Source organism: Carassius gibelio, chromosome A12 (assembly GCF_023724105.1).
Source record: "Carassius gibelio isolate Cgi1373 ecotype wild population from Czech Republic chromosome A12, carGib1.2-hapl.c, whole genome shotgun sequence".
Lineage (NCBI taxonomy): Eukaryota > Metazoa > Chordata > Actinopteri > Cypriniformes > Cyprinidae > Carassius > Carassius gibelio.
Window position 1 is genome coordinate 20,291,826 of NC_068382.1, and position 18,906 is coordinate 20,310,731.

Below are 18,906 nucleotides of genomic sequence, written 5' to 3' on the forward strand. Positions count from 1 at the left end.
AACCTATTATCTTGATAATCTTGCTAGTGGCAGGCAGAAATAGGAGACCAGGGAGCTGTTTATGAGAGCAATTGTTTAGAGATGTTTCCATGGTAAGAGAGGTGGTGTCTCACCATTTTACGTTGTTGTCTCTTGACACAAATAATTCATATATCTGCACATTATCTATTGGTCACAAGTGTCAGCACAGAAGGCATAAGGGGACCAGAGATTGAGAGAGGGATAGGATGTGTGTAGGAAAAGCAAAAATATCTCCTTCTTCAGCAGTGTCAGGCCAGAATGACATATAAATCAAAGGTCTGCCAGGACGCATTACTTTTTTTTAACTTATATATATGATACAGCCCAAGCTAAAAATCTTTTACATGCATCAAATTAAAGACATATTATGCATTTTTTTTTTTAATACTGATGTTTTGGCTAATTTTAAAGGTGAGGTTTGTTTATTATTTTTCTTTGATCTGCAGAGTCAGACAAAGGCTCTCTGTTAGTCCATCCATCCATCCATCCATCTATTTGTGTATGTGTCTTATCTATATATCTCAACCATATTTACCTGGTTATTTCAAAGATTTAATGGAGCAAATCAGTTTACTTCTCATTCTAAACTTATTTAATGTGAAGCAAGATTGATGTTTGGTACATAAGCAACGTTGCTGAGATCCTCCATTAATAGAAGCCTCAAAAAGGCTGCTTGCATCTTCGACAGCATGCACCACTTCAAACACTAACTCACAACAGCATCCAGAGTGCCTGCGGCAGCCAGCACTTAGCGTTCTGCTGTTGTCCTACTGCCAAACTCTGGGCAGGGATAGAGGAAGCGAGGAAGTCTGAGTATAGCTCTAAATATTTAAACCAGTAAGGAAGGATGTATCATGCTGGAAATTTGAAATTAAATGTATAAATGTAGAACACACTAGGTTTGCATTCTTTTTTATGTATATCCTGAATGCTAAATGCGACAATAAACATAACAGGGTTTAATTATGTAGAAGGAAAAAAAAACTCCAAAACATGATGCAGTAGGACTGTAAATATCTAACACTACTATCTCACCTTCATGCTGTCCTCTGTATGTGATTTGTCACTTTTATTTATTTCCTGTGACTGCAAGTCTAGGAAAACTTCATCAAGAAAATAAAAGCAAATTTATTTAACCTTAACTGACAATGAGCAATTACAGTATTTAATCTTTGATAACATTATGTAATAAAATTACAGTTTATCATTGCTCATCAACAACCATAAAGTGTTACCATTCAACCTTGTTCCAAACCTTTGTTAGGAACATTTAAATAGAATAAAACAAGAAATGTTAATATTTTTGAGAACTATTACTATAATATCTGTTAAAAGTATGTGGAGAAGAAAAAGAAAGTCTGGTTACTTTCTTACTTATCTGTTTCCATACCAACTGGGTTGGGATTGGCTGTTTGAGAGGGGGATAATAGAACCGATAGCTGTAAAGACAGTTATGATAGTCAAACAGAACCCCTAAATCGGTGTGTGTGTGTGGATTTTCACATTCCTGAATAAAAAAGAAAGACTTTGCGAAGCACTATGACTCACCGATGTATTTGTTGCCAAGATAAAACTTGTATCTCTTGTAAAATCGTCCTTTTTAATGTCATTTCTAGTCAATACCACTTTCAGGTTCTTACACTCTCTTCTTATACCCCCCCCCCCCCCACCCCTTTCATGACCCAGTTTTACAGAGAGCACAAAGACAATTGTCTCTTAAAAATCTTTAAGTGTGCTGTTAGAGTTGGAGGTACTGCTGGCAGTTTAACTATTGTGTTGCCATGACAACACTGCATCCATCAAAGTGGTGCACCAGTAAAATTCTTGTTTCTCCTATTACAACCACAGATCATCATGGAGCAGGTGTCTTCTGTGGCACAGAGATATAACACGACTGTAAAGCAGGTCAGTGCCAATGATCAGGTCATGAGTGTACTGGAAGATAGGGAGGATTTAGAGGGTAATGTATGCATGCTTGTGTGGGTGCGAAGACTCTGCGGGTGACTTTGTATGCCACCAGCACAAGGTCACTCATACTGGGCTTCCCAGCTGTAGCTTTATTATTATTATGAGCAAATATGAAGCTACAAAACTTATTATGCTCTGCTCTATTTGTTTTTATTGAAAGTAATTGAACTCATGCATCCCATAAATGCTTTAGAATGAATAGCTGTGGCTATAGAACGGATGGATATATGGTATAATATATGGAGGTTTCCATGTGAAACTCTCATCAGATGTAACTTTCTAAATTGCCACGTTCTCTGGAAATATCCATTTAAAAAATATTTTTAGGTGTACTTTTTTGACTACTGGGTGTGTTAATCATGATAATTTGGGAGGAAAATATTCTGTTCTTCCTGTCTAACACCCACACAAAGAGTTCATTTTCTTATTTTTTTTCCCCTCTAGGTCTCTTCTGCTGTTTCAAATGTTCCCTCTGCTGGTTTTTTTTTTTCAAAATCCCTCCAGGTGTTTTTCTTTTGTGATGATTCAAACATTGGATTCACCTCTCTACTGTTGCATGTAAAACAAACATTTGTTGAGAAAACAATATTTATGCACTTTTAGAGGTTAAATGTACAATAATTAAAGAAAATTTGTGAAAGGGGCTTTTGAAATAATCTCTTAAATACCAAAGCAGATTATAAATTATAGAGGGTTTTTTGAACAATAGAGATTGTCTCAAAGTGGTAAGACAAGTTTTAGGACTGAATCCCTAATGTGAAAATTCCATGCTTAAAACCCTGAAAGATCTAAATTTCATCATGCTTACCCGAAGTGTTAAATATGCTGTAAGTATAAAATTACCCTATACCTGATAGGCCCTATATGTCACTAAAATATGTGTTCTGAGATATCACCCCTGTCTCTGTGACATCCTTATCTGTGAATAACCAAAAAAAAAATGTCATTTTAAATGACATAAATGTTGTATTCTAAGTTGTTTTTTAATCTTTGCATCTAGGTTTGCTCTCCACGGAACATTTATTAGAGTAGCCTAGTTTAGAGAAGTAACACTGAGTTGGATCTTTTCAATGAATCAGAATATCTGATTCACAAAAGTGATCTGAATGATTCACTCAGACTTATTCGGTTATAAAAGTCAACTCACTTATTCAACACTGAATAATCAGTGAATAATTACTTATTTTAGTTACTCAGAGTCAGAACACTAATATATGACTCCATTGTTGGAAGGCAAGCCCGTAACCTTGCCTTGGACATTGTAAGGGACCATCTTACATTATACACACATACATAAATATATATTACAGTGTTTAATGATTTATATAGGTCTATATTCGGGGGGAAAATGTATAGGCTAGTATCGTTGGGCATAAATAATAATATTTCGCTTATTATTGCACTTAGTAATAATAATAATAATAATACCAACAATATAGAACAGTACTTTAATTGTTAATTTAGACACATATAAAAAAAAATCTTACATGTTATTATTTTATTGGCAAGACTGCACTGAGGCAGCAGTGACGCCCAGTTTGTTGGCTGCTGGTTCATCAGTGCGGCGCGCGCTGGGTGCGTGAGCGCTTGGAGACGTAGCGCTGCGCGTGGGTCGCTACGAGAGGTGTGTGCGTCCGTGACACTACTCCACAACAGCGATTAGACATCATATATCAACCTACGGCGGGTCACGGAGCAACGCATCACTCACCCTGAAAACCAACGCTCTTAAACGGCATCCACGTAAATCTTTCATTCAGTCCGTTTGAACAGCGCTCAATCGCGAATACACCCTGCTCCAGAGGTGGCTTCTAATACCGGACAATGACAGTGACCCATAGCCGGAGATAGGGATGGATCCAAGAGTGTGGAGGATGCTCGCCCTGCTCGGTGTGATTGCAGTCCTGCTGGAGGTAAGATACGCCTTTAGGGCTGTTCTGTAATAGCGCGGAATAAATACACCTAAATGGCTTTATTACATTTGCTAACACAATGTGTGCTTTTGCGTGCTATTATTTGAATTTCTTTGAGCCACTTACATTAATGCAGCATGATTTCAAAGTCAATTTACTAGATTTCAAATCTAATTCAGCATCTTATATCTGTAATTGTGCAATAAAACTCTGACATGTTGTTTAATAGATTCAAGCAAAGCCACCTCCCTCTAACAGAGGATCTGACATGCTGTAGGGAGGAAATGTCGCGTTAAACATGGGATTTGTACGGGTAGTATTATTAGATGTTTAAATTCAGTTATCATTTAATATCCTTATTTTTTTTTCTTTTTCTACCATGAATGCACAAAGCTCAGAGCTTGCAAACCACAAGGTTTCAAAAATACAACACACTGACCTATATTCTGCTGTAAGGCTAATGAGTTTGATTAGCGTGCTAGAATAAAATGATTGACCCACACACATAATGGTATTTCAGGGGACGTGGAGAAGAATTCTGTATTACAATAGTTTGAAAAGAATGGCTGAGCATATCTCACATACACTCAGGAGTCTCCAAATTCAGTTCAGCACAGAAGACAAAGAAACACCCAGTTGTGAAAAATTCAACTGAAATGCTTTGAACAAGATTTTCAGTTTTATTGTGGTACTACCTACTAAACCTGTGGTACTACCTACTTTATTTAGCATATCATAAAGAAATGTACAGAGAATGGCAGTGTAATTTAGCAGACTATATTATCTTCATCTCAGTTCACATCCACTACAGAGCTGGAGTATCTTAACATCTGTTTGGGTGGTGAAACAACAGCACTATGGGAAGGAATTAATGAGTAATATGCCTGCCATGCCCCATTAGAGACTTTATGCTCCTCTTGATTATATAAATTTTACAGCACCAACAAATCTGTTGAAGGGCTATGTTCCAGACATGGTGTCATTCACTGGATTGATGCATTGATGCACCGGAATGTGCATTAACAATTAGACTCCTGGGATGCAAAAAACAAAACAAAAACTCAGCAGCACACTGGATGTGTGCTATAGGTTAGACATCAAGGTTGATGTGTACTTTCTTGTGTTTGCAGCTGTCAGTAAGACACACCTGGTCATATGTTCACTCATCTGTGCTATATATTCCATTACCACAAGCTGTTTCTTGTATAAGGTGTCATTTGAAATGGACAGCCAAATGGGAGTCAAAAACAAAAATGCTCTTTAAATCAAGGGTTTTGTTTAATGTTTATTTTGCTATTTTGGGGAAAGGATAATCAATGACTGTCCCCAGTTGCTGCTGTGGAATGAGAATGACAGATGCAATTATGGTTGTAACTGACCTGAGTGTGTTGATATGAGGACAAATATCAGGGCGCATAACTGGAGCTTGTTATCTATAATGCAATTAGCCTTGCTGGAGATGCTAAATCCCTAGTTCAGTTTATTGATCATAAATTAAGGAAGTAAGTCAATAGCATGTTTTCATCTAAAGAGGTGTATGAAAAATTACTGTGTAGTGCAGAATAGAAACAAAGGGGTTTTGATAGAATAGTTCATTTAAAAATGTACATTTGCTGTAAAGATTCTCACCTTCAGGCCATCCAACATGTTGATCTGTTAGTTTCTTTATCAAAACAGAGACATTTGCAGACATTTGCATCATTTGCTCACTAGTGGATCCTGTGCAGTGAATGGGTGCCGTCAGAATGATAGTCCAGACATCTGATAAAAGCAAAACTATAATCCAAAAGCTTATGCTCAGCGAAAAATCAGTTGTGAGTACAGAGTCCAATCGGTTCTGGAAAATTTGGACTACAAAACCCTTTACAGCCATTTTCCTGCCTGCAATCGCTCATTGCATTTCAAGTCACATATCCAGCTTTAGTTCCTTACTTCTGCCATAATGACGCTCTATCAGCGATCCTCAGATTTCTAGGGGGTACTCAGCCTTGACAGCTGCCCGAATTTTAGCTGAATGGTTTGAAAACCCAGTGCTAGATTTTATTAATGTGTATTAGTATATAGATTTTTATATATAAATATTAAAATAAATATTAAAATTTTAGAATCAGAAGTGAGAACCTCTGCAATTAAAGCATTTTTTTTTAGCATTGTTTGCACTAAAAGTGTTAGTGGAACTGTTTGTGGTATACAGGGGAAAGCGATTATTGAACAGTCGCCATATATTAATAAGTGCTAAATGTGTGATTTTAAATGTATAATGTGAAGATTATAATCTGCATTTTATTTGAGCAATTTATTATGTCTCCTATGGAAACCTGTCTAAGTGATTAGGTCTCCTAAAGAAAATGACTAATGCTTCCTCTGTTTTTAAAATAATATTTATGTGTGTGTGTGTGTGTGTGTGTGTGTTTAAATATGTGATTGAACTTAAATCCCCATTCATTTCATATTATTCGCATCCCAGTCACATGTTATTTCGTAAGACGGTAGTTACTTTTAAATATTACAATATTAACTCATCTGCTAATTGCACTTCAGTCGCAGTGCAGAACAAGGAAACGCAGAAATAAAATATCAGGTAAAATATTAACAGATATCATCTTGGTTCCCTGTCAGAAGTGACTCTCACAGCTTCCCCTGAGGCACGCAGAAGGGTAGGCAGAAACGGAACGTACCGCTGTTCAAATGTGTGTCACGTCTTAGAAGATAAAACATCACTATTCCGGGAAAAACAGACACTTTAGCGTTCTGAACAGATCATTTCATAATTCTGTCAGCTTTCTGCATTTGAACTCATTTCCTTTTTCCCTCTCTGCAGGTGTATGGTGATGACAGCTACCTGAATGCAGTGCAGAATACAGGTGAGTCGATACGAGTCTTCTCTGTTTTAGACCCTGGCTAGTTAATAAGGGCATTCGCCCGATGTTGGTCTCCCATCTTTCTGAACTCAAGAACTCAGTCCTGATGACTCTTAAACATTAAAGAACTGGATTCTCATCTGTCAACCACTGTGCTAAAATACGTTTTAAAATGTGTTTCTGACTTAAAAACGAATAATTGTATAAAAACGACATCCATTTTAAAAGTAAGTATATCTACTGAAGGTCACTTTTATCATTTTTTAAGGGTAGGCCTACACTAGCAAATACTGTAGATGGTTTCAAAGTACTAAAAGCAACAAAATGTTAATTTCATGCTCTATATAGATGACATAGACTTTCATCTGTCATGCATTTACAGAGATGCATGAAAGAATAAAAACAAATGCTTGTTTAGAGTTACATTAAATTCTGCCTGTGTTTGTAATGAGCTGATGAAGATGGATTTGCGATGGGTTGTCTTACATAAATAATTCATAAATTCCCCTAGAGCTCCAAAATATGACATTTACACCACATCAGTGTGTGCTGGTCGCTGGATATCGCCAGTGTGGCTGGTTAATAAGGGCATTGGCACTATGTTGGTCTCCCATCATTCTGAACTCTGTTAGATTTTCTCCCTCATCTCATTCTCATATACTTCGACAGCGTGAAATTCCCCAGTACCAATCCCAGAGTGCTAATGACTGTCAGCGCTTTGATGTCACTGCATCAAGACAGATAAACAGCCTGGCCCAGACCAACCAATCAGACGGCTTTATGATGCCGGGAACGGAAAGGGCTTAGATTGAGCGATTTGGTTTTCGTTTCTCAATGAAAACATAAACGGTGCCAGAAGCATCCCTCATACATCAAAAGAAATAGGTCAGCTTATGATTTTATAGTTCCCTTGAAAGTTGCGTGGTTAGATTTCTACCTAGATCTAATATGAAACATGCCTAAGTGGTGGATGGAGATGCTTGGACCAAATAATAATAAAAAAAATATTTTGATATGAGTTGTATCCTACGACACAATGTGCAACTGTTGGATGCAAAGTCTTTGTTGTGCCGCACAGAATGCCTGAGCTTTGTACATGAAACATTTGCAATAAGAGACCTAATTTCTCTTTATTTTAGCCAATGCTAATGTGAATACATTAATGCACTCATGTAGCTTCCTGGCACCCATTGGTGCCCCACCATGCATCTGCTCTCACATTCGCTAAACACGCCAAAGCATGTTATGTGAACCGTATCAAATATTCATTGTGGTGAAGAAATGGATTATATGGGGAGGGAGAATGAGCTCTCCTATGGCGCAGAGCTGAGAGAGTGTGTGTCCAAGTACGCCATACGGATGCTTTGCGTAAATGACTTGATTTCTGCTGCCATTCGTTCTGCCAGTGTGCTTCCATTAGCTCAGAGCGGCACAGAGGGTGTCAGTGGCTGAAGGGGAATGAATCCCAGCCAAAGAGCTCTAATACCATATACTGCATTATTTATTTTTCTTCTTATTTGTTTATGACTTTTTTGGTGCTTATTTTTGTCCCTACTATTAGCTGCGTATCGTATAGAAGTTATATGATTTATCTAAGCTATTTTATCTGATTGTTCAGATTTGATTGCCTGCCTGTAGGTTTGTTATTTGCTTTTAAAATAGTTTTTTGTTGTGCAACAAAATGTAAAAATTCTCCACAGATGGAGGACACGTTGGATGGCTCTCTTTGTGTTGCCCAAGCTTTGAGTGAATCACTTATGTCCTTCAGTTTTGATAGTTGACTCATAAGGTCATTTTTAATAATTCTTTTTGGAGTACAACATCAAAACATCACAGAAAAGACTCTCTCAGCCTGTCTACTTCTTCCGTGCATCTGTGCCAGTCTTTGCTTTCTCAAAAAGCTTTGATGTTTCATCCCCGGCTTTATTCATCAGATCTGTGTGTTTGGTTTAGAATGGAAAAGAATGTCAATATAAGATGATCTTGCAAAGGATAGCTATTTTTTTTTAATGAGTTGGATGCATTATCAAATCCATGGTAGAGCATGGATCCTACATCTCTCTCTGATTCCGCATTGTGTCTCTTCCCCCAACCTTTTCTGTGTCGTAGAAGTCATTAACACCTGGGGATCAGCCATTTTTTCTTGCATCGTAATGGAATTTGATCTAAATATCTGAGCCTTTGCTGAGTTATCATTGTTGCCCCCCGGTACTGGTCCTGATGCTCTGACTGCTCTGTTTTACACTCTTTTACTACTTGAACTTGAACTGTTAAAATTCTCTCTGCTTCTTTTTATCACCGAATGTACTATTCCATCATGCAGAAGATGTCTATCTCTGTTCTCTTTTAAGGATTCAAATATAAGCTGAATCTGTCAGTCCTAGACGGAGAGTTAATTCTATCATTATTTACTCATCATTATAAAATTCCAAACCCATAATGTTGTTGTTTTTGTTTTCTGTGTTGCACAACTGTTTATCATGCCCAGGGGCTGTAAAATTCTAGATAGAACAAAAAGGCATATAAATGCACCATAAATTCTAACAACAGTATCAAATGTGGCACTTATTGTGCAGGTTGGATGTCAATAAGGTCAGATGTCAGTGATTACTGAATGTTTCTTAATGTCATGACATCATGTGCAAAAGTTTGTTTTTGTGTTCCTAGGGTGTTGCTATTTTGTTGGTGGTGGTTGTTTGGCTGTTGCTAATGTGTTCTGTTGTAAAGTTGCTACTTAGTGGGCCAAGTCAAACAATCCACACCAAGATTCTATGATATTCTACACCATTCAAACATGTTGATACAGTATTTATTTATGTTATTTTTTTTGCAGAAGAAATTAATATTTTATTCAGCAAGGGTGCATTACTTTGATCGAAAGTTACAGTAAAGACTTTTATTACTTTAATGAAGATTTCAGTTTCAAATAAATGCTGTTCCTTTGAACTTTCTATTCATCAAAAAATCTTGGAAAAGTTTCTTACAATTTCTACAAAAATATGAAGCAGCAAATATTGTTTTCAGCATTTATAATAATTAGAATTGTTTCTTGAACACCATTTCAGCATATTGCAATGATTTCTGAGGAATCATGTGACACTGAAGACTGGTGTAATGGCTGCTAAATGTTCAGCTTTGCCATCACGGGAATTCATTTAAATAATAAATTTAAAATAGATTGTAAGTCTATTTCACATATTGCTATTTTAGTGTATTTTTAATGTACATATGTATACAATAAGAGACTACTTTCAAATAACTGAAAGAATTGTACCAACCCCAATCTTTTGAAAAGTATTTTAAGTGTTGTTGTTTTTTTTTTACTCTTTATAAGAATTTTTCTTAAAACAAGATTGCTAGTGGGGTGAGAAAAGAAGCCTTACTTAAAAAAAAAACAATTATCTTAACACAATTTTGCTTTTCAAGTAAATTGATCTGGTTTAAAAGAACGTTTAGATACTTTACTGTAAAACAAGACAAGATACTAATTAAAATGAAATCAAATGCTTTTTATTCTCTGTCACCCTCTACGGATGAAATATTTTTTCGTTTGTTCCAGACACTTTATCGACAGCATTATGCCGTTTCCTGCCCACACATCTTTATGCATCCAATTAAGCAGAAACGCAGAGAACGATTTCCCCGAGGTTGGCACAACTCTTTCTGAAAGTGCTCTCCGTCATCCTGTTTTAGTATGTCTAATTCAGCTCTGCCCTGATTGCACTGAGTCTGTCTGAGCTTGCAGATGGAGACATTAATCTACTGCTGCTCTTACACACACTCACACACGCACACACACTGTTCCTTGGTAATAAATGTTTTTCTGATATCACTCGAACGCAGACAGTCTGGCTCAAAATAAATGCAGTCGTATGAAAATGCAGACAATGAAGACTGCAGATGTGCTAGTCGTGACTGTGATTAACAGCCTGTTCTTTCTACTGTCTGTGATGTGGCAAGTAGAAGTGGAAGTGGAAGGCAAATGGAAGGTGAAGGACCCTTCATATCTACAGAACTTTTTGGTGACAGGCTGGGAATGGCACGTAGTGCTGGATTGTGGGACAACTCACAACAAAGTTCCTCAAAAATTGCAGACAGACGTGGAAAATTAGCTGGCATCTCTCGGAGGCTTTTTTGTGCCATGTCTGCAGCATTTCACACTCCATATGGACCTCACCATCTAAACTCTCCATGAGTGCTTCCCATAGTTCTGTTCTCTCCATGTGTTCAGTCATCCGGCAAGAGATGCATCAGCACAGTACTAAACTCAAACACTCAACCCCCCTTAGCAAAGTAAAGTTGTGTTCAAACTGTTCAGAAGTTTAGAACAGCTACTCCAATGTCTTTCCGACACTTTATCTAGCCATTCAAAGTGTGTATGATGTTACATGAGAAATGCAATTTGATCCTGGTTTTCACAGCGCTACAACTCCAAAATGATGTTAATATAATCGAATTTGAGTTCTGGAAGAAGGCATAATCGTTTGAGGACTTCTGTTTCCTTCAGTCATTTTCCTAATCATTTCTTCTTTTTTTATTTCTTCTTCTTTTTTGCTTAAACGTCATCTTAGTGATTTTTCTTTTTCACTGTCATGTTTACCTGCTCACTGTTACTCTTCTTTTTAATGCTGCCTTGGAACAATATGCATATATAATAGCTGTATGAAATGAATTGTATTTAATTTAATTTAAGTTTGTTTTGTTGAGTAGTCCTGCCCACAGTGAAATCTCATTGGTTTAAAAACCTGGTCTATATACAAAATCTAACATACTCAATTTAGCTGTGATTGTGCCACGTCATGCAGATTTCTTTTCTCACTGGAAGCTTGTCAGTTCATACCTGCTGGGACTCGTTGTAAGTGACAGTATAATTGCTAGTCAGAGCAGATGTCTATCCATGAATAAAGCCTTGTGATAATTTTACTTTTATTGACTTCTGCATTGCAAATGGGTCTTGTAGCTTGAATTTAAGCTAGAAATATCACATTTAAGGCATATAGTGTGAAGAATCACTACACGTCCAGAGTTTGTTGAAAATGCATGTGTCATAGTGTAAACGCAATTTAATTCTGATGCATCCCTTGTGACATAAAAGAACTGCCTACTGGGACTGCCTACTTGTCAATCAAATGCTGCTTTAAAACAAAAGGTTACATGAGCGATGTATAAACGTTTTTGTGCTGTTGTTTTGCAAACAATATTAACCCCTTAACTGTCACTCACGTTTTTTGAAGATAGACTTAAATGTGCATGATACAAACCTAAATTTTTATAATTCATGACTGAAAACATTTTGTAACATGATATTGATGTACCATTTACATGGTAATGCAATGTCTGAATTTGAAAGGATACATTTTGAGATTTTAACTTTTCAGTTGATATTTAATTTCTGATGATTTCTAAAATGTGATAGAGAAAAAGGCAACGAAGAAGTCTTTATTTAAAACAAAGGTCAAAATTCCTGTTATAATTTAGATTTATTTAGGGTGCACTCTTGTCATAATTTGATCTATTACTTTTCCTACATAATTTTATAACAAAAAACATTGGTAAAAAATATATTTGGGAGTCTTAGACCTTTCCAATGATAAATAGTTTGTCAAGATTAGATTAGATTTGATTGTAATATAGTGAAGTAAATGTAGGCGTCCCGTATTCGGGACGGCGTGACAGTTACCAGACAACTTTACTATTAATGCGACTGGAAGAACTTTTACTTTGAGAGAATCTTAACAGAACATTATACGAAGTTTTGAGAAAATTCCCTCATATCTGTGTAGAAACCATAACTTTTCCTTAATAAAAGTTGCAAATTTGAAATAATTGTGCTTTTAAATCCTGTATCTCTTGTGGTTGAGTCTCAAGTAGGGCAGGTCAGTGAGATTTCGGCTCCCTGCCGCTTTATTGGCTGCTCATCTCACCTGCTTAGAGCGCAGCCTTGTCTAATCCCTCATCCTTTATGCTGGAAAAGGAGGCTGAAAGAGGGATCCAGATGTCCACGTTCTCTCTCTTTTAACTCTCCTGCCCAGGGCTTGAGGAATCAGTGCTCATGGCTTGGAGGAGATGTGGAGGCCAAGTTGGGTGTTCCGGAGAGATAAACAAAAGGGTACAAGATGCTGGCTAAAAAGTCTTAAATCTGAAAATCTGCCTCTGCTGCCATACAGATTGCCAATTTATACAGCAGGGATTATTATTTTGGACTCTAGAAGGGAATTTAGGGAGGATTTTGGTAGATAATGAGTGCTCTTGGAACTAAACCTAAAACTTTTTTTTTTTTTTTTTTTGTGCATGTAGAATAACAGTTGCTTCTTTAAATGTTTCAAGATAGATAGATAGATAGTAGGGGTGTAACGATACGCGTATTCGTATTGAACCGTTCGGTACGACGCTTTCGGTTGGGTACGCGGTACGCATTATGTATACCGAACGGTTAGTTGGAGTAATTAATTATATTTGAAAAAAAAAAAAAAGAGAGAGAGAGAAAGAAATATAATGATATGCGTTCAACAAGGTAGCCCAATAACCCAAACAACGTAACAGGCAACGCCCCTGACACTCCCGAAGAAGAAAAAAACACCATCTTATATGTTTATGTTAGGCTACTCAGCAGGCGCTCGCTCACTCAGTACGCGCTGAAGGCTCGTTGCAAAATAGCCAATGCGTTTAACAGACTAGAAATGAGAAGATCCTCCAATAACCAACAGGTCTGGTGTTTGGGTGCACTTTGGATTCCCTTTAAGCTATAATGGTGATGGCAAGAGAGTGGTGGATAAAAAAACAACGGTATGTCGCATCTGCAACATGACAGGGTACACCAGCGGGAATAAAAAAAAAAAAAAAAAAAAAAAAAACACCAGCGGGAATATCTGGGATATATGCGTCAGTACTATCTGGGAAAAGACGAAAAAAAGGAGAAACATGCACGCAGCAAACTATCCCTGCAGCATTTAGAAACTATAGCTTACAGGGAATCCAACCCAAACACCAGACCTGTTGGTTATTTTAGGATCTTATATTTCTGGTCTGTTAAATGCATTAGACATTTTGCAACGAGCCTTCAGCGCGTGCTGAGTGAGCGAGCGCCTTAGGGGCCGTTCACATATCGTGCCTAAAAACGCATGGAAAACGCTAAGCGCGTCTTTCTCCTCCTTTCCAAAGCGCTTGGGCAGAAGCGCTCATGAGGCGTCTGTCTTTGCTAAGCAACAATGACGTGCTCTCTCCATGAGACGCGGAAATTTCAGCGAAGGATAAATGGATTTGCAGCTCTAAAAATCGCTTGCAGTAGCTCTGCTACTAAATTTATTTCAAAATTGCAATCCATATACAACTATGATCAGCTGATCCTTCATCTTGGCTGAGCTCTCAACGTTGTTACGGGAAAGGATGAAGCTGATTGGTTAGTTCTTGTCACATGACCCGCGGTGCGCTTGCGGCATTCTGAAAAGTTGAGATGTTTTTACATTTTGCTGTATCTAAAACGTATCGAACCGAACCGAACCGAACCGTGACATCAGTGTATCGTATCGAACCGAACCGTGAATTTTGTGAACCGTTACACCCCTAATAGATAGATAGATAGATAGATAGATAGATAGATAGATAGATACTGACAGCTACTTTCGGTTGTTAAACATGTAGACAGACTCAATATTTACTTCTGTTTGAACATCACTTGCAAAATGTCAGTGTGAACGGTCACCCCTTGAAGATGGGATTACACAGCATAAAAACCTTTTTCTCTTTTCCCCCCAGTTCCTCTGTCCTGCTCTGAGGGCTTCACTGAGCTGGGCTATTACAATGGCACAGTTTCTCAGACCGACTCGGGTTCACCCTGTCTAAAGTGGGCCGAATTCCCAGATTACGTGCAGCAGTATCCGGGCAGGGGACTTGGAGAGCACAATTTTTGTCGAAATCCTGACCGTGAGTCCAACCCATGGTGTTTTTTCAGGCAGAGCACGGGGGCCATTGGTTGGGCCTACTGCGACTGTCATCAAGGTGAGTACCACAGCGTTTCATTAAAGGTGAATTCAAAAAGTATTAAAGATCTTTTGTAATATGATTTAAAAAAAATAATATTCCTCAAGGCAGTGTCCCACTAGTCAAAACAGATCTGTCATGTTGAAATCTGATGTAAAGCGCAATCTACAGTTTCCTGTCATAGACTGCAATACTTCATTTTTGCAAATCAATTTGAAACTCACCAAAATAACAACAGAAAAAACAGCATTTCACGTCTACGTCACGTCCATGAATCCCTTCAGATTTTTCCACTGATATTCATGCACAGTTTCAATGAGAAAAAGATATGCTTTCAATAAACAACCCTTGCCGTTTTATTTTATACATTTTAGTGTCTGAGAAATACAGAAAAACACAATCAGTCTGCAATATGTGGCTTTGCCTCTGCTGAGAAAAAGTTTGGGTCACATCCATTAACTCATCAGGGAGTTGAGTCTCTGGGGCTGTTAACGCTTCACACAGAGAGAAACACAGGCGCTTCTGACTGAAAATCAGCTAGTGGGACGCCTTAGATGTTAGAATATTTTAACATTCTTCAGATGATAAATAAGCATTTTGGTTTCTCTATGTGTACTGTTGCCTTACTTTCCTTTTCCTCAGTCTCTTGGAAGACAACTTCATCAACTTCATATTTAGAAATCAACGGTTGCCATAAAAGGGAAGAATATTCTGTATATATCTCAGGAAAATTAAAAAAAGGGTTATTCTTAAACAAAGAAGAAGCTTGTGTAAAAAGCACCTTTGCATTCTGTGTGCAGTTGAGACAAAGGGTCACTGTGACTTTGCTAAGGAGGACATTCTCCTGGACCAACATTATGTTCCTGTTATCATCCAATCACACATTACTCTTTATATATATCATCATCATTTGTTCAGGAGCAGTCAGGTTAGCAGGAGGTTCTTCCCCAAAGAGTGGCCGACTGGAGGTCTATCTGAATGGCCAGTGGGGGTCGGTTTGTGACACACACTGGACAGACCGTGACGCTAGTGTGGTTTGCCGACAGCTTGGAATAGGGTATGGGAATTTTATGCTTATTTCTAATCAGGGCTGTCAAATTAACACATTCATTTAGAACAATTAATTAAATATAATGTGAAAAATGATGCTTCGATTGAAACAGTAATGTTATGTGTGTGATTTATACTGTTGTATAAATTGTTTTTTTTTCTCGACAAACATGTGATTATTTGCAATTCATTTGAAAAATTACTAATGTAATTAAATTTTAAAAAATTCAGTACTCCTTTATTTTATCTTTGAGCAACAGATCTGATTTTTTCACATATTTATGGCTCTGAGCCTCTCAGTACTCATTTGTATATTTAAATTATTAATAAAAATTCACAGTGTCTTTATTTTTGACTATGTCTATTTTTGATTTAGCCTTTGTTAAATCATCTAAAAGTGGGTGGAAAGCCTCACGTCGCTGAACAGTGGAGGAGATAGCTTCTTCATATTTCTTTCTGTGTGTTGCAGTGAGATTGGCACGGCTCTCCAACACTCATATTTTGGCCCCGGCTCCGGGCTTTTTCACTACGCCCGCCTTGGCTGCCGCGGTGATGAGAAATCCCTGCTGGATTGCAGAAGCAGGAAGTTTGTTACGAGTGACTGTAACCATGGAAACGAGGCGGGAGTGGTGTGCGCACCACCTGAAGGTCAGTGTGCTTTCTGTGACAGTGAAGCTAATGACCTTTTAAGTGAAATAAACACTCCTGCATCTAGATGCCCTCGCAAAACCACAAAGCTGCCATAAAACAGTAAAAGGGCTTTTAAATTGGATACAACGATCGTTGGGGTTATTTGTCTACAAGTGCTTATAATGAGAGCGTCTTGTTTTTTTCATGACATGTCATGCTGCACCTCATTGCTTGCAGTGCAGACCGGCTGTAAAACCAGCTAATTAAATTGCATTCAGTTGCAGTGTTAAGGTGTTAATTTACTCTTGTTTTTATAATCTTGATGTAAATCATTACAATATCAAAATAATCTCATCGTCGATTGATAAAACTCTATAAACAAATCCACTTTTATCCTTTATTATGCTTTCAGTTATCAATAAGAGGGGAGTATTCTCAGCTCTGTTAAATTTGAAATCAAAACCTCAGATTTTGCCCTTAAAAACTGCATTGAAGATCTGGATAATAACAGTGTCTGGATAATAACTTGTGACAATATGATTTTTCTTGAATGTTGTGATGTAAATATGAAAAATCTAATTAGACATTGCTGTAATTGTCACGTTCTGCACATTTTACTCTTGTTATATCTTCCCTGTACACCCTGCATTTTCTAAAAGTGGCCCTCGAGTGATGCCTTTTGAGTATGTCTGATCTACCTGAATACTAAGACAGAAAACCGCGGGGTGTATGATGGAACATCACGAGGATGATTATGTTATCTTTGAATTGCCATTATTGCTGCTTCTTTGTCCATTCATATTGACTTATTAAATTGGCGCTTACTGAGATTAGAAATTTTAATGAAACATTTCAGTGGGGGCTTATACTTTCTTTGGTGGAATCAAAAGAGCCATACTTTCTTTTGTAGAAAGGTACAAAGGGGGAAGAAACGAGAAAAGAGGTTGGAAAGCAAATCATTGGCGTCTGAACTCATGATTGCCTACCGAGAGCTTTATTGAAGACACAATTTGAGGACATACGGACAGATGTGCACTGTGCTGCGTTACCAGGACAGCAAATTATGTATTTTAGCCCTTGAATTGAAAATTTTACATATAATGTGTTCCTGATATGAATAATTATTATTAAATATTAAATATTACCGGCAACTGTGCATATATATGATCGTAATGGTTGGTTTTACTTGCATGTATGTGTTTGCCTAATGAAGGTCTTTGCCCAAAACGTTATTTTTATCTTTTTTGTATAAAGAGAGAATAACAGTGTGTTTTCTGTTATTTGGTTTTGCTTCAGGACCTTGTTTTTATAGGAGACATTAATTGATGACCCAACACATTACCAATTGTCTATTGTACATAATTACTATGCTAAAATTATACAATTGCACAGAACCCAACAATATGCGAATATACTTTATAACATTTATAAATACAATATATTTATACAAAATAACATTTTTGGGGGTCGGTAAGATTTTAAAATGTTATTCAAAAAAAGTACCTATACACATCAAGGCTTAATATATTTGATTAAAAATACAGGAAAAACAGTAATACTGTGAGATATAGGGGGCAGTTGTGGCCTAATGGTTAGAGGGTCGGACTTGCAACCCAAAGGTTGCGGGGTTGAGTCTCAGTACCAGCATGGAACAAACCCTTAACTGATCCCCGGGCTTTCTATATGAATATACTTTAAAATGCCAATTTATTCCTGTGATAGCAAAGCTACATTTTCAGCAGCCATTACTCCAGTCTTTAGTGTCAAATGATCTTTCAGAAATCATTCTAAAATATGGATTTGCTGCTTTAAGAAACTTATTTATTTTGCTGCTTTGAATGTATATATATATGTGTGTGTGTGTGTGTGTGTGTGTGTGATGGATAGGAAATTCGTTTGCACTTTATTTTATAGTACGTGTACTTACATGTACTTACAATGTATTTATCTAAGAAAGTTCTGGTAATACAAGGTAACTACATGGGGTAGGGTTAGGTTTAGGTTTAGTACTAGTTATTACATAGTTATTGTAATTACTATAATAAGTACATAGTATGTACATGAGGAACAGGACTGTAAAATAAAGTGCTACCGGAAATTCAAAAGAACAACATTTATTTGTGATAGAAATCTTTGCTAATTTTATAAATGTCTTTAATGTCACCTTTGATTAATTTAATGTGTCTGTGCTGAATAAAAGTGTTAATTTCTTTAAATAGAAAATCTTACTGACTGCTTGCCTGCTCAGGTAATGGACCGCCACTGCGGTTGGTTGGCGGGGAGGAGGACTTTGAGGGACGAGTTGAGGTCTTCCACGATGGGCACTGGGGGACCATTTGCGATGATCAGTGGGATGACATGGATGCTGAGGTGGTCTGCAGGCAGCTTGGATTGGGGTTAGTCAAGTGTAGAACTAATACATCAAATACTAATCTTTCACACCATGTCATAATATACAGTGGATGGTTTCAGAGTAATACATC

At 37.3% G+C, this 18,906-nt stretch overlaps 1 protein-coding gene across 1 annotated transcript in view; it reads left to right on the top strand.

Moving 5' to 3' along the window:
- The first annotated feature begins 3,543 nt into the window (after positions 1-3,543).
- LOC128025443 (neurotrypsin-like) overlaps positions 3,544-18,906 on the top strand; it is a 30,390-nt gene continuing 15,027 nt past the window's right edge. The window contains exons 1-6 of the mRNA XM_052611819.1: positions 3,544-3,902; positions 6,724-6,766; positions 14,519-14,761; positions 15,662-15,800; positions 16,263-16,441; positions 18,672-18,819. Of these exons, the coding sequence (XP_052467779.1) occupies positions 3,843-3,902; positions 6,724-6,766; positions 14,519-14,761; positions 15,662-15,800; positions 16,263-16,441; positions 18,672-18,819 (812 nt within the window). The 5' untranslated portion in view covers positions 3,544-3,842. The remainder of the gene's footprint in view (positions 3,903-6,723; positions 6,767-14,518; positions 14,762-15,661; positions 15,801-16,262; positions 16,442-18,671; positions 18,820-18,906) is intronic.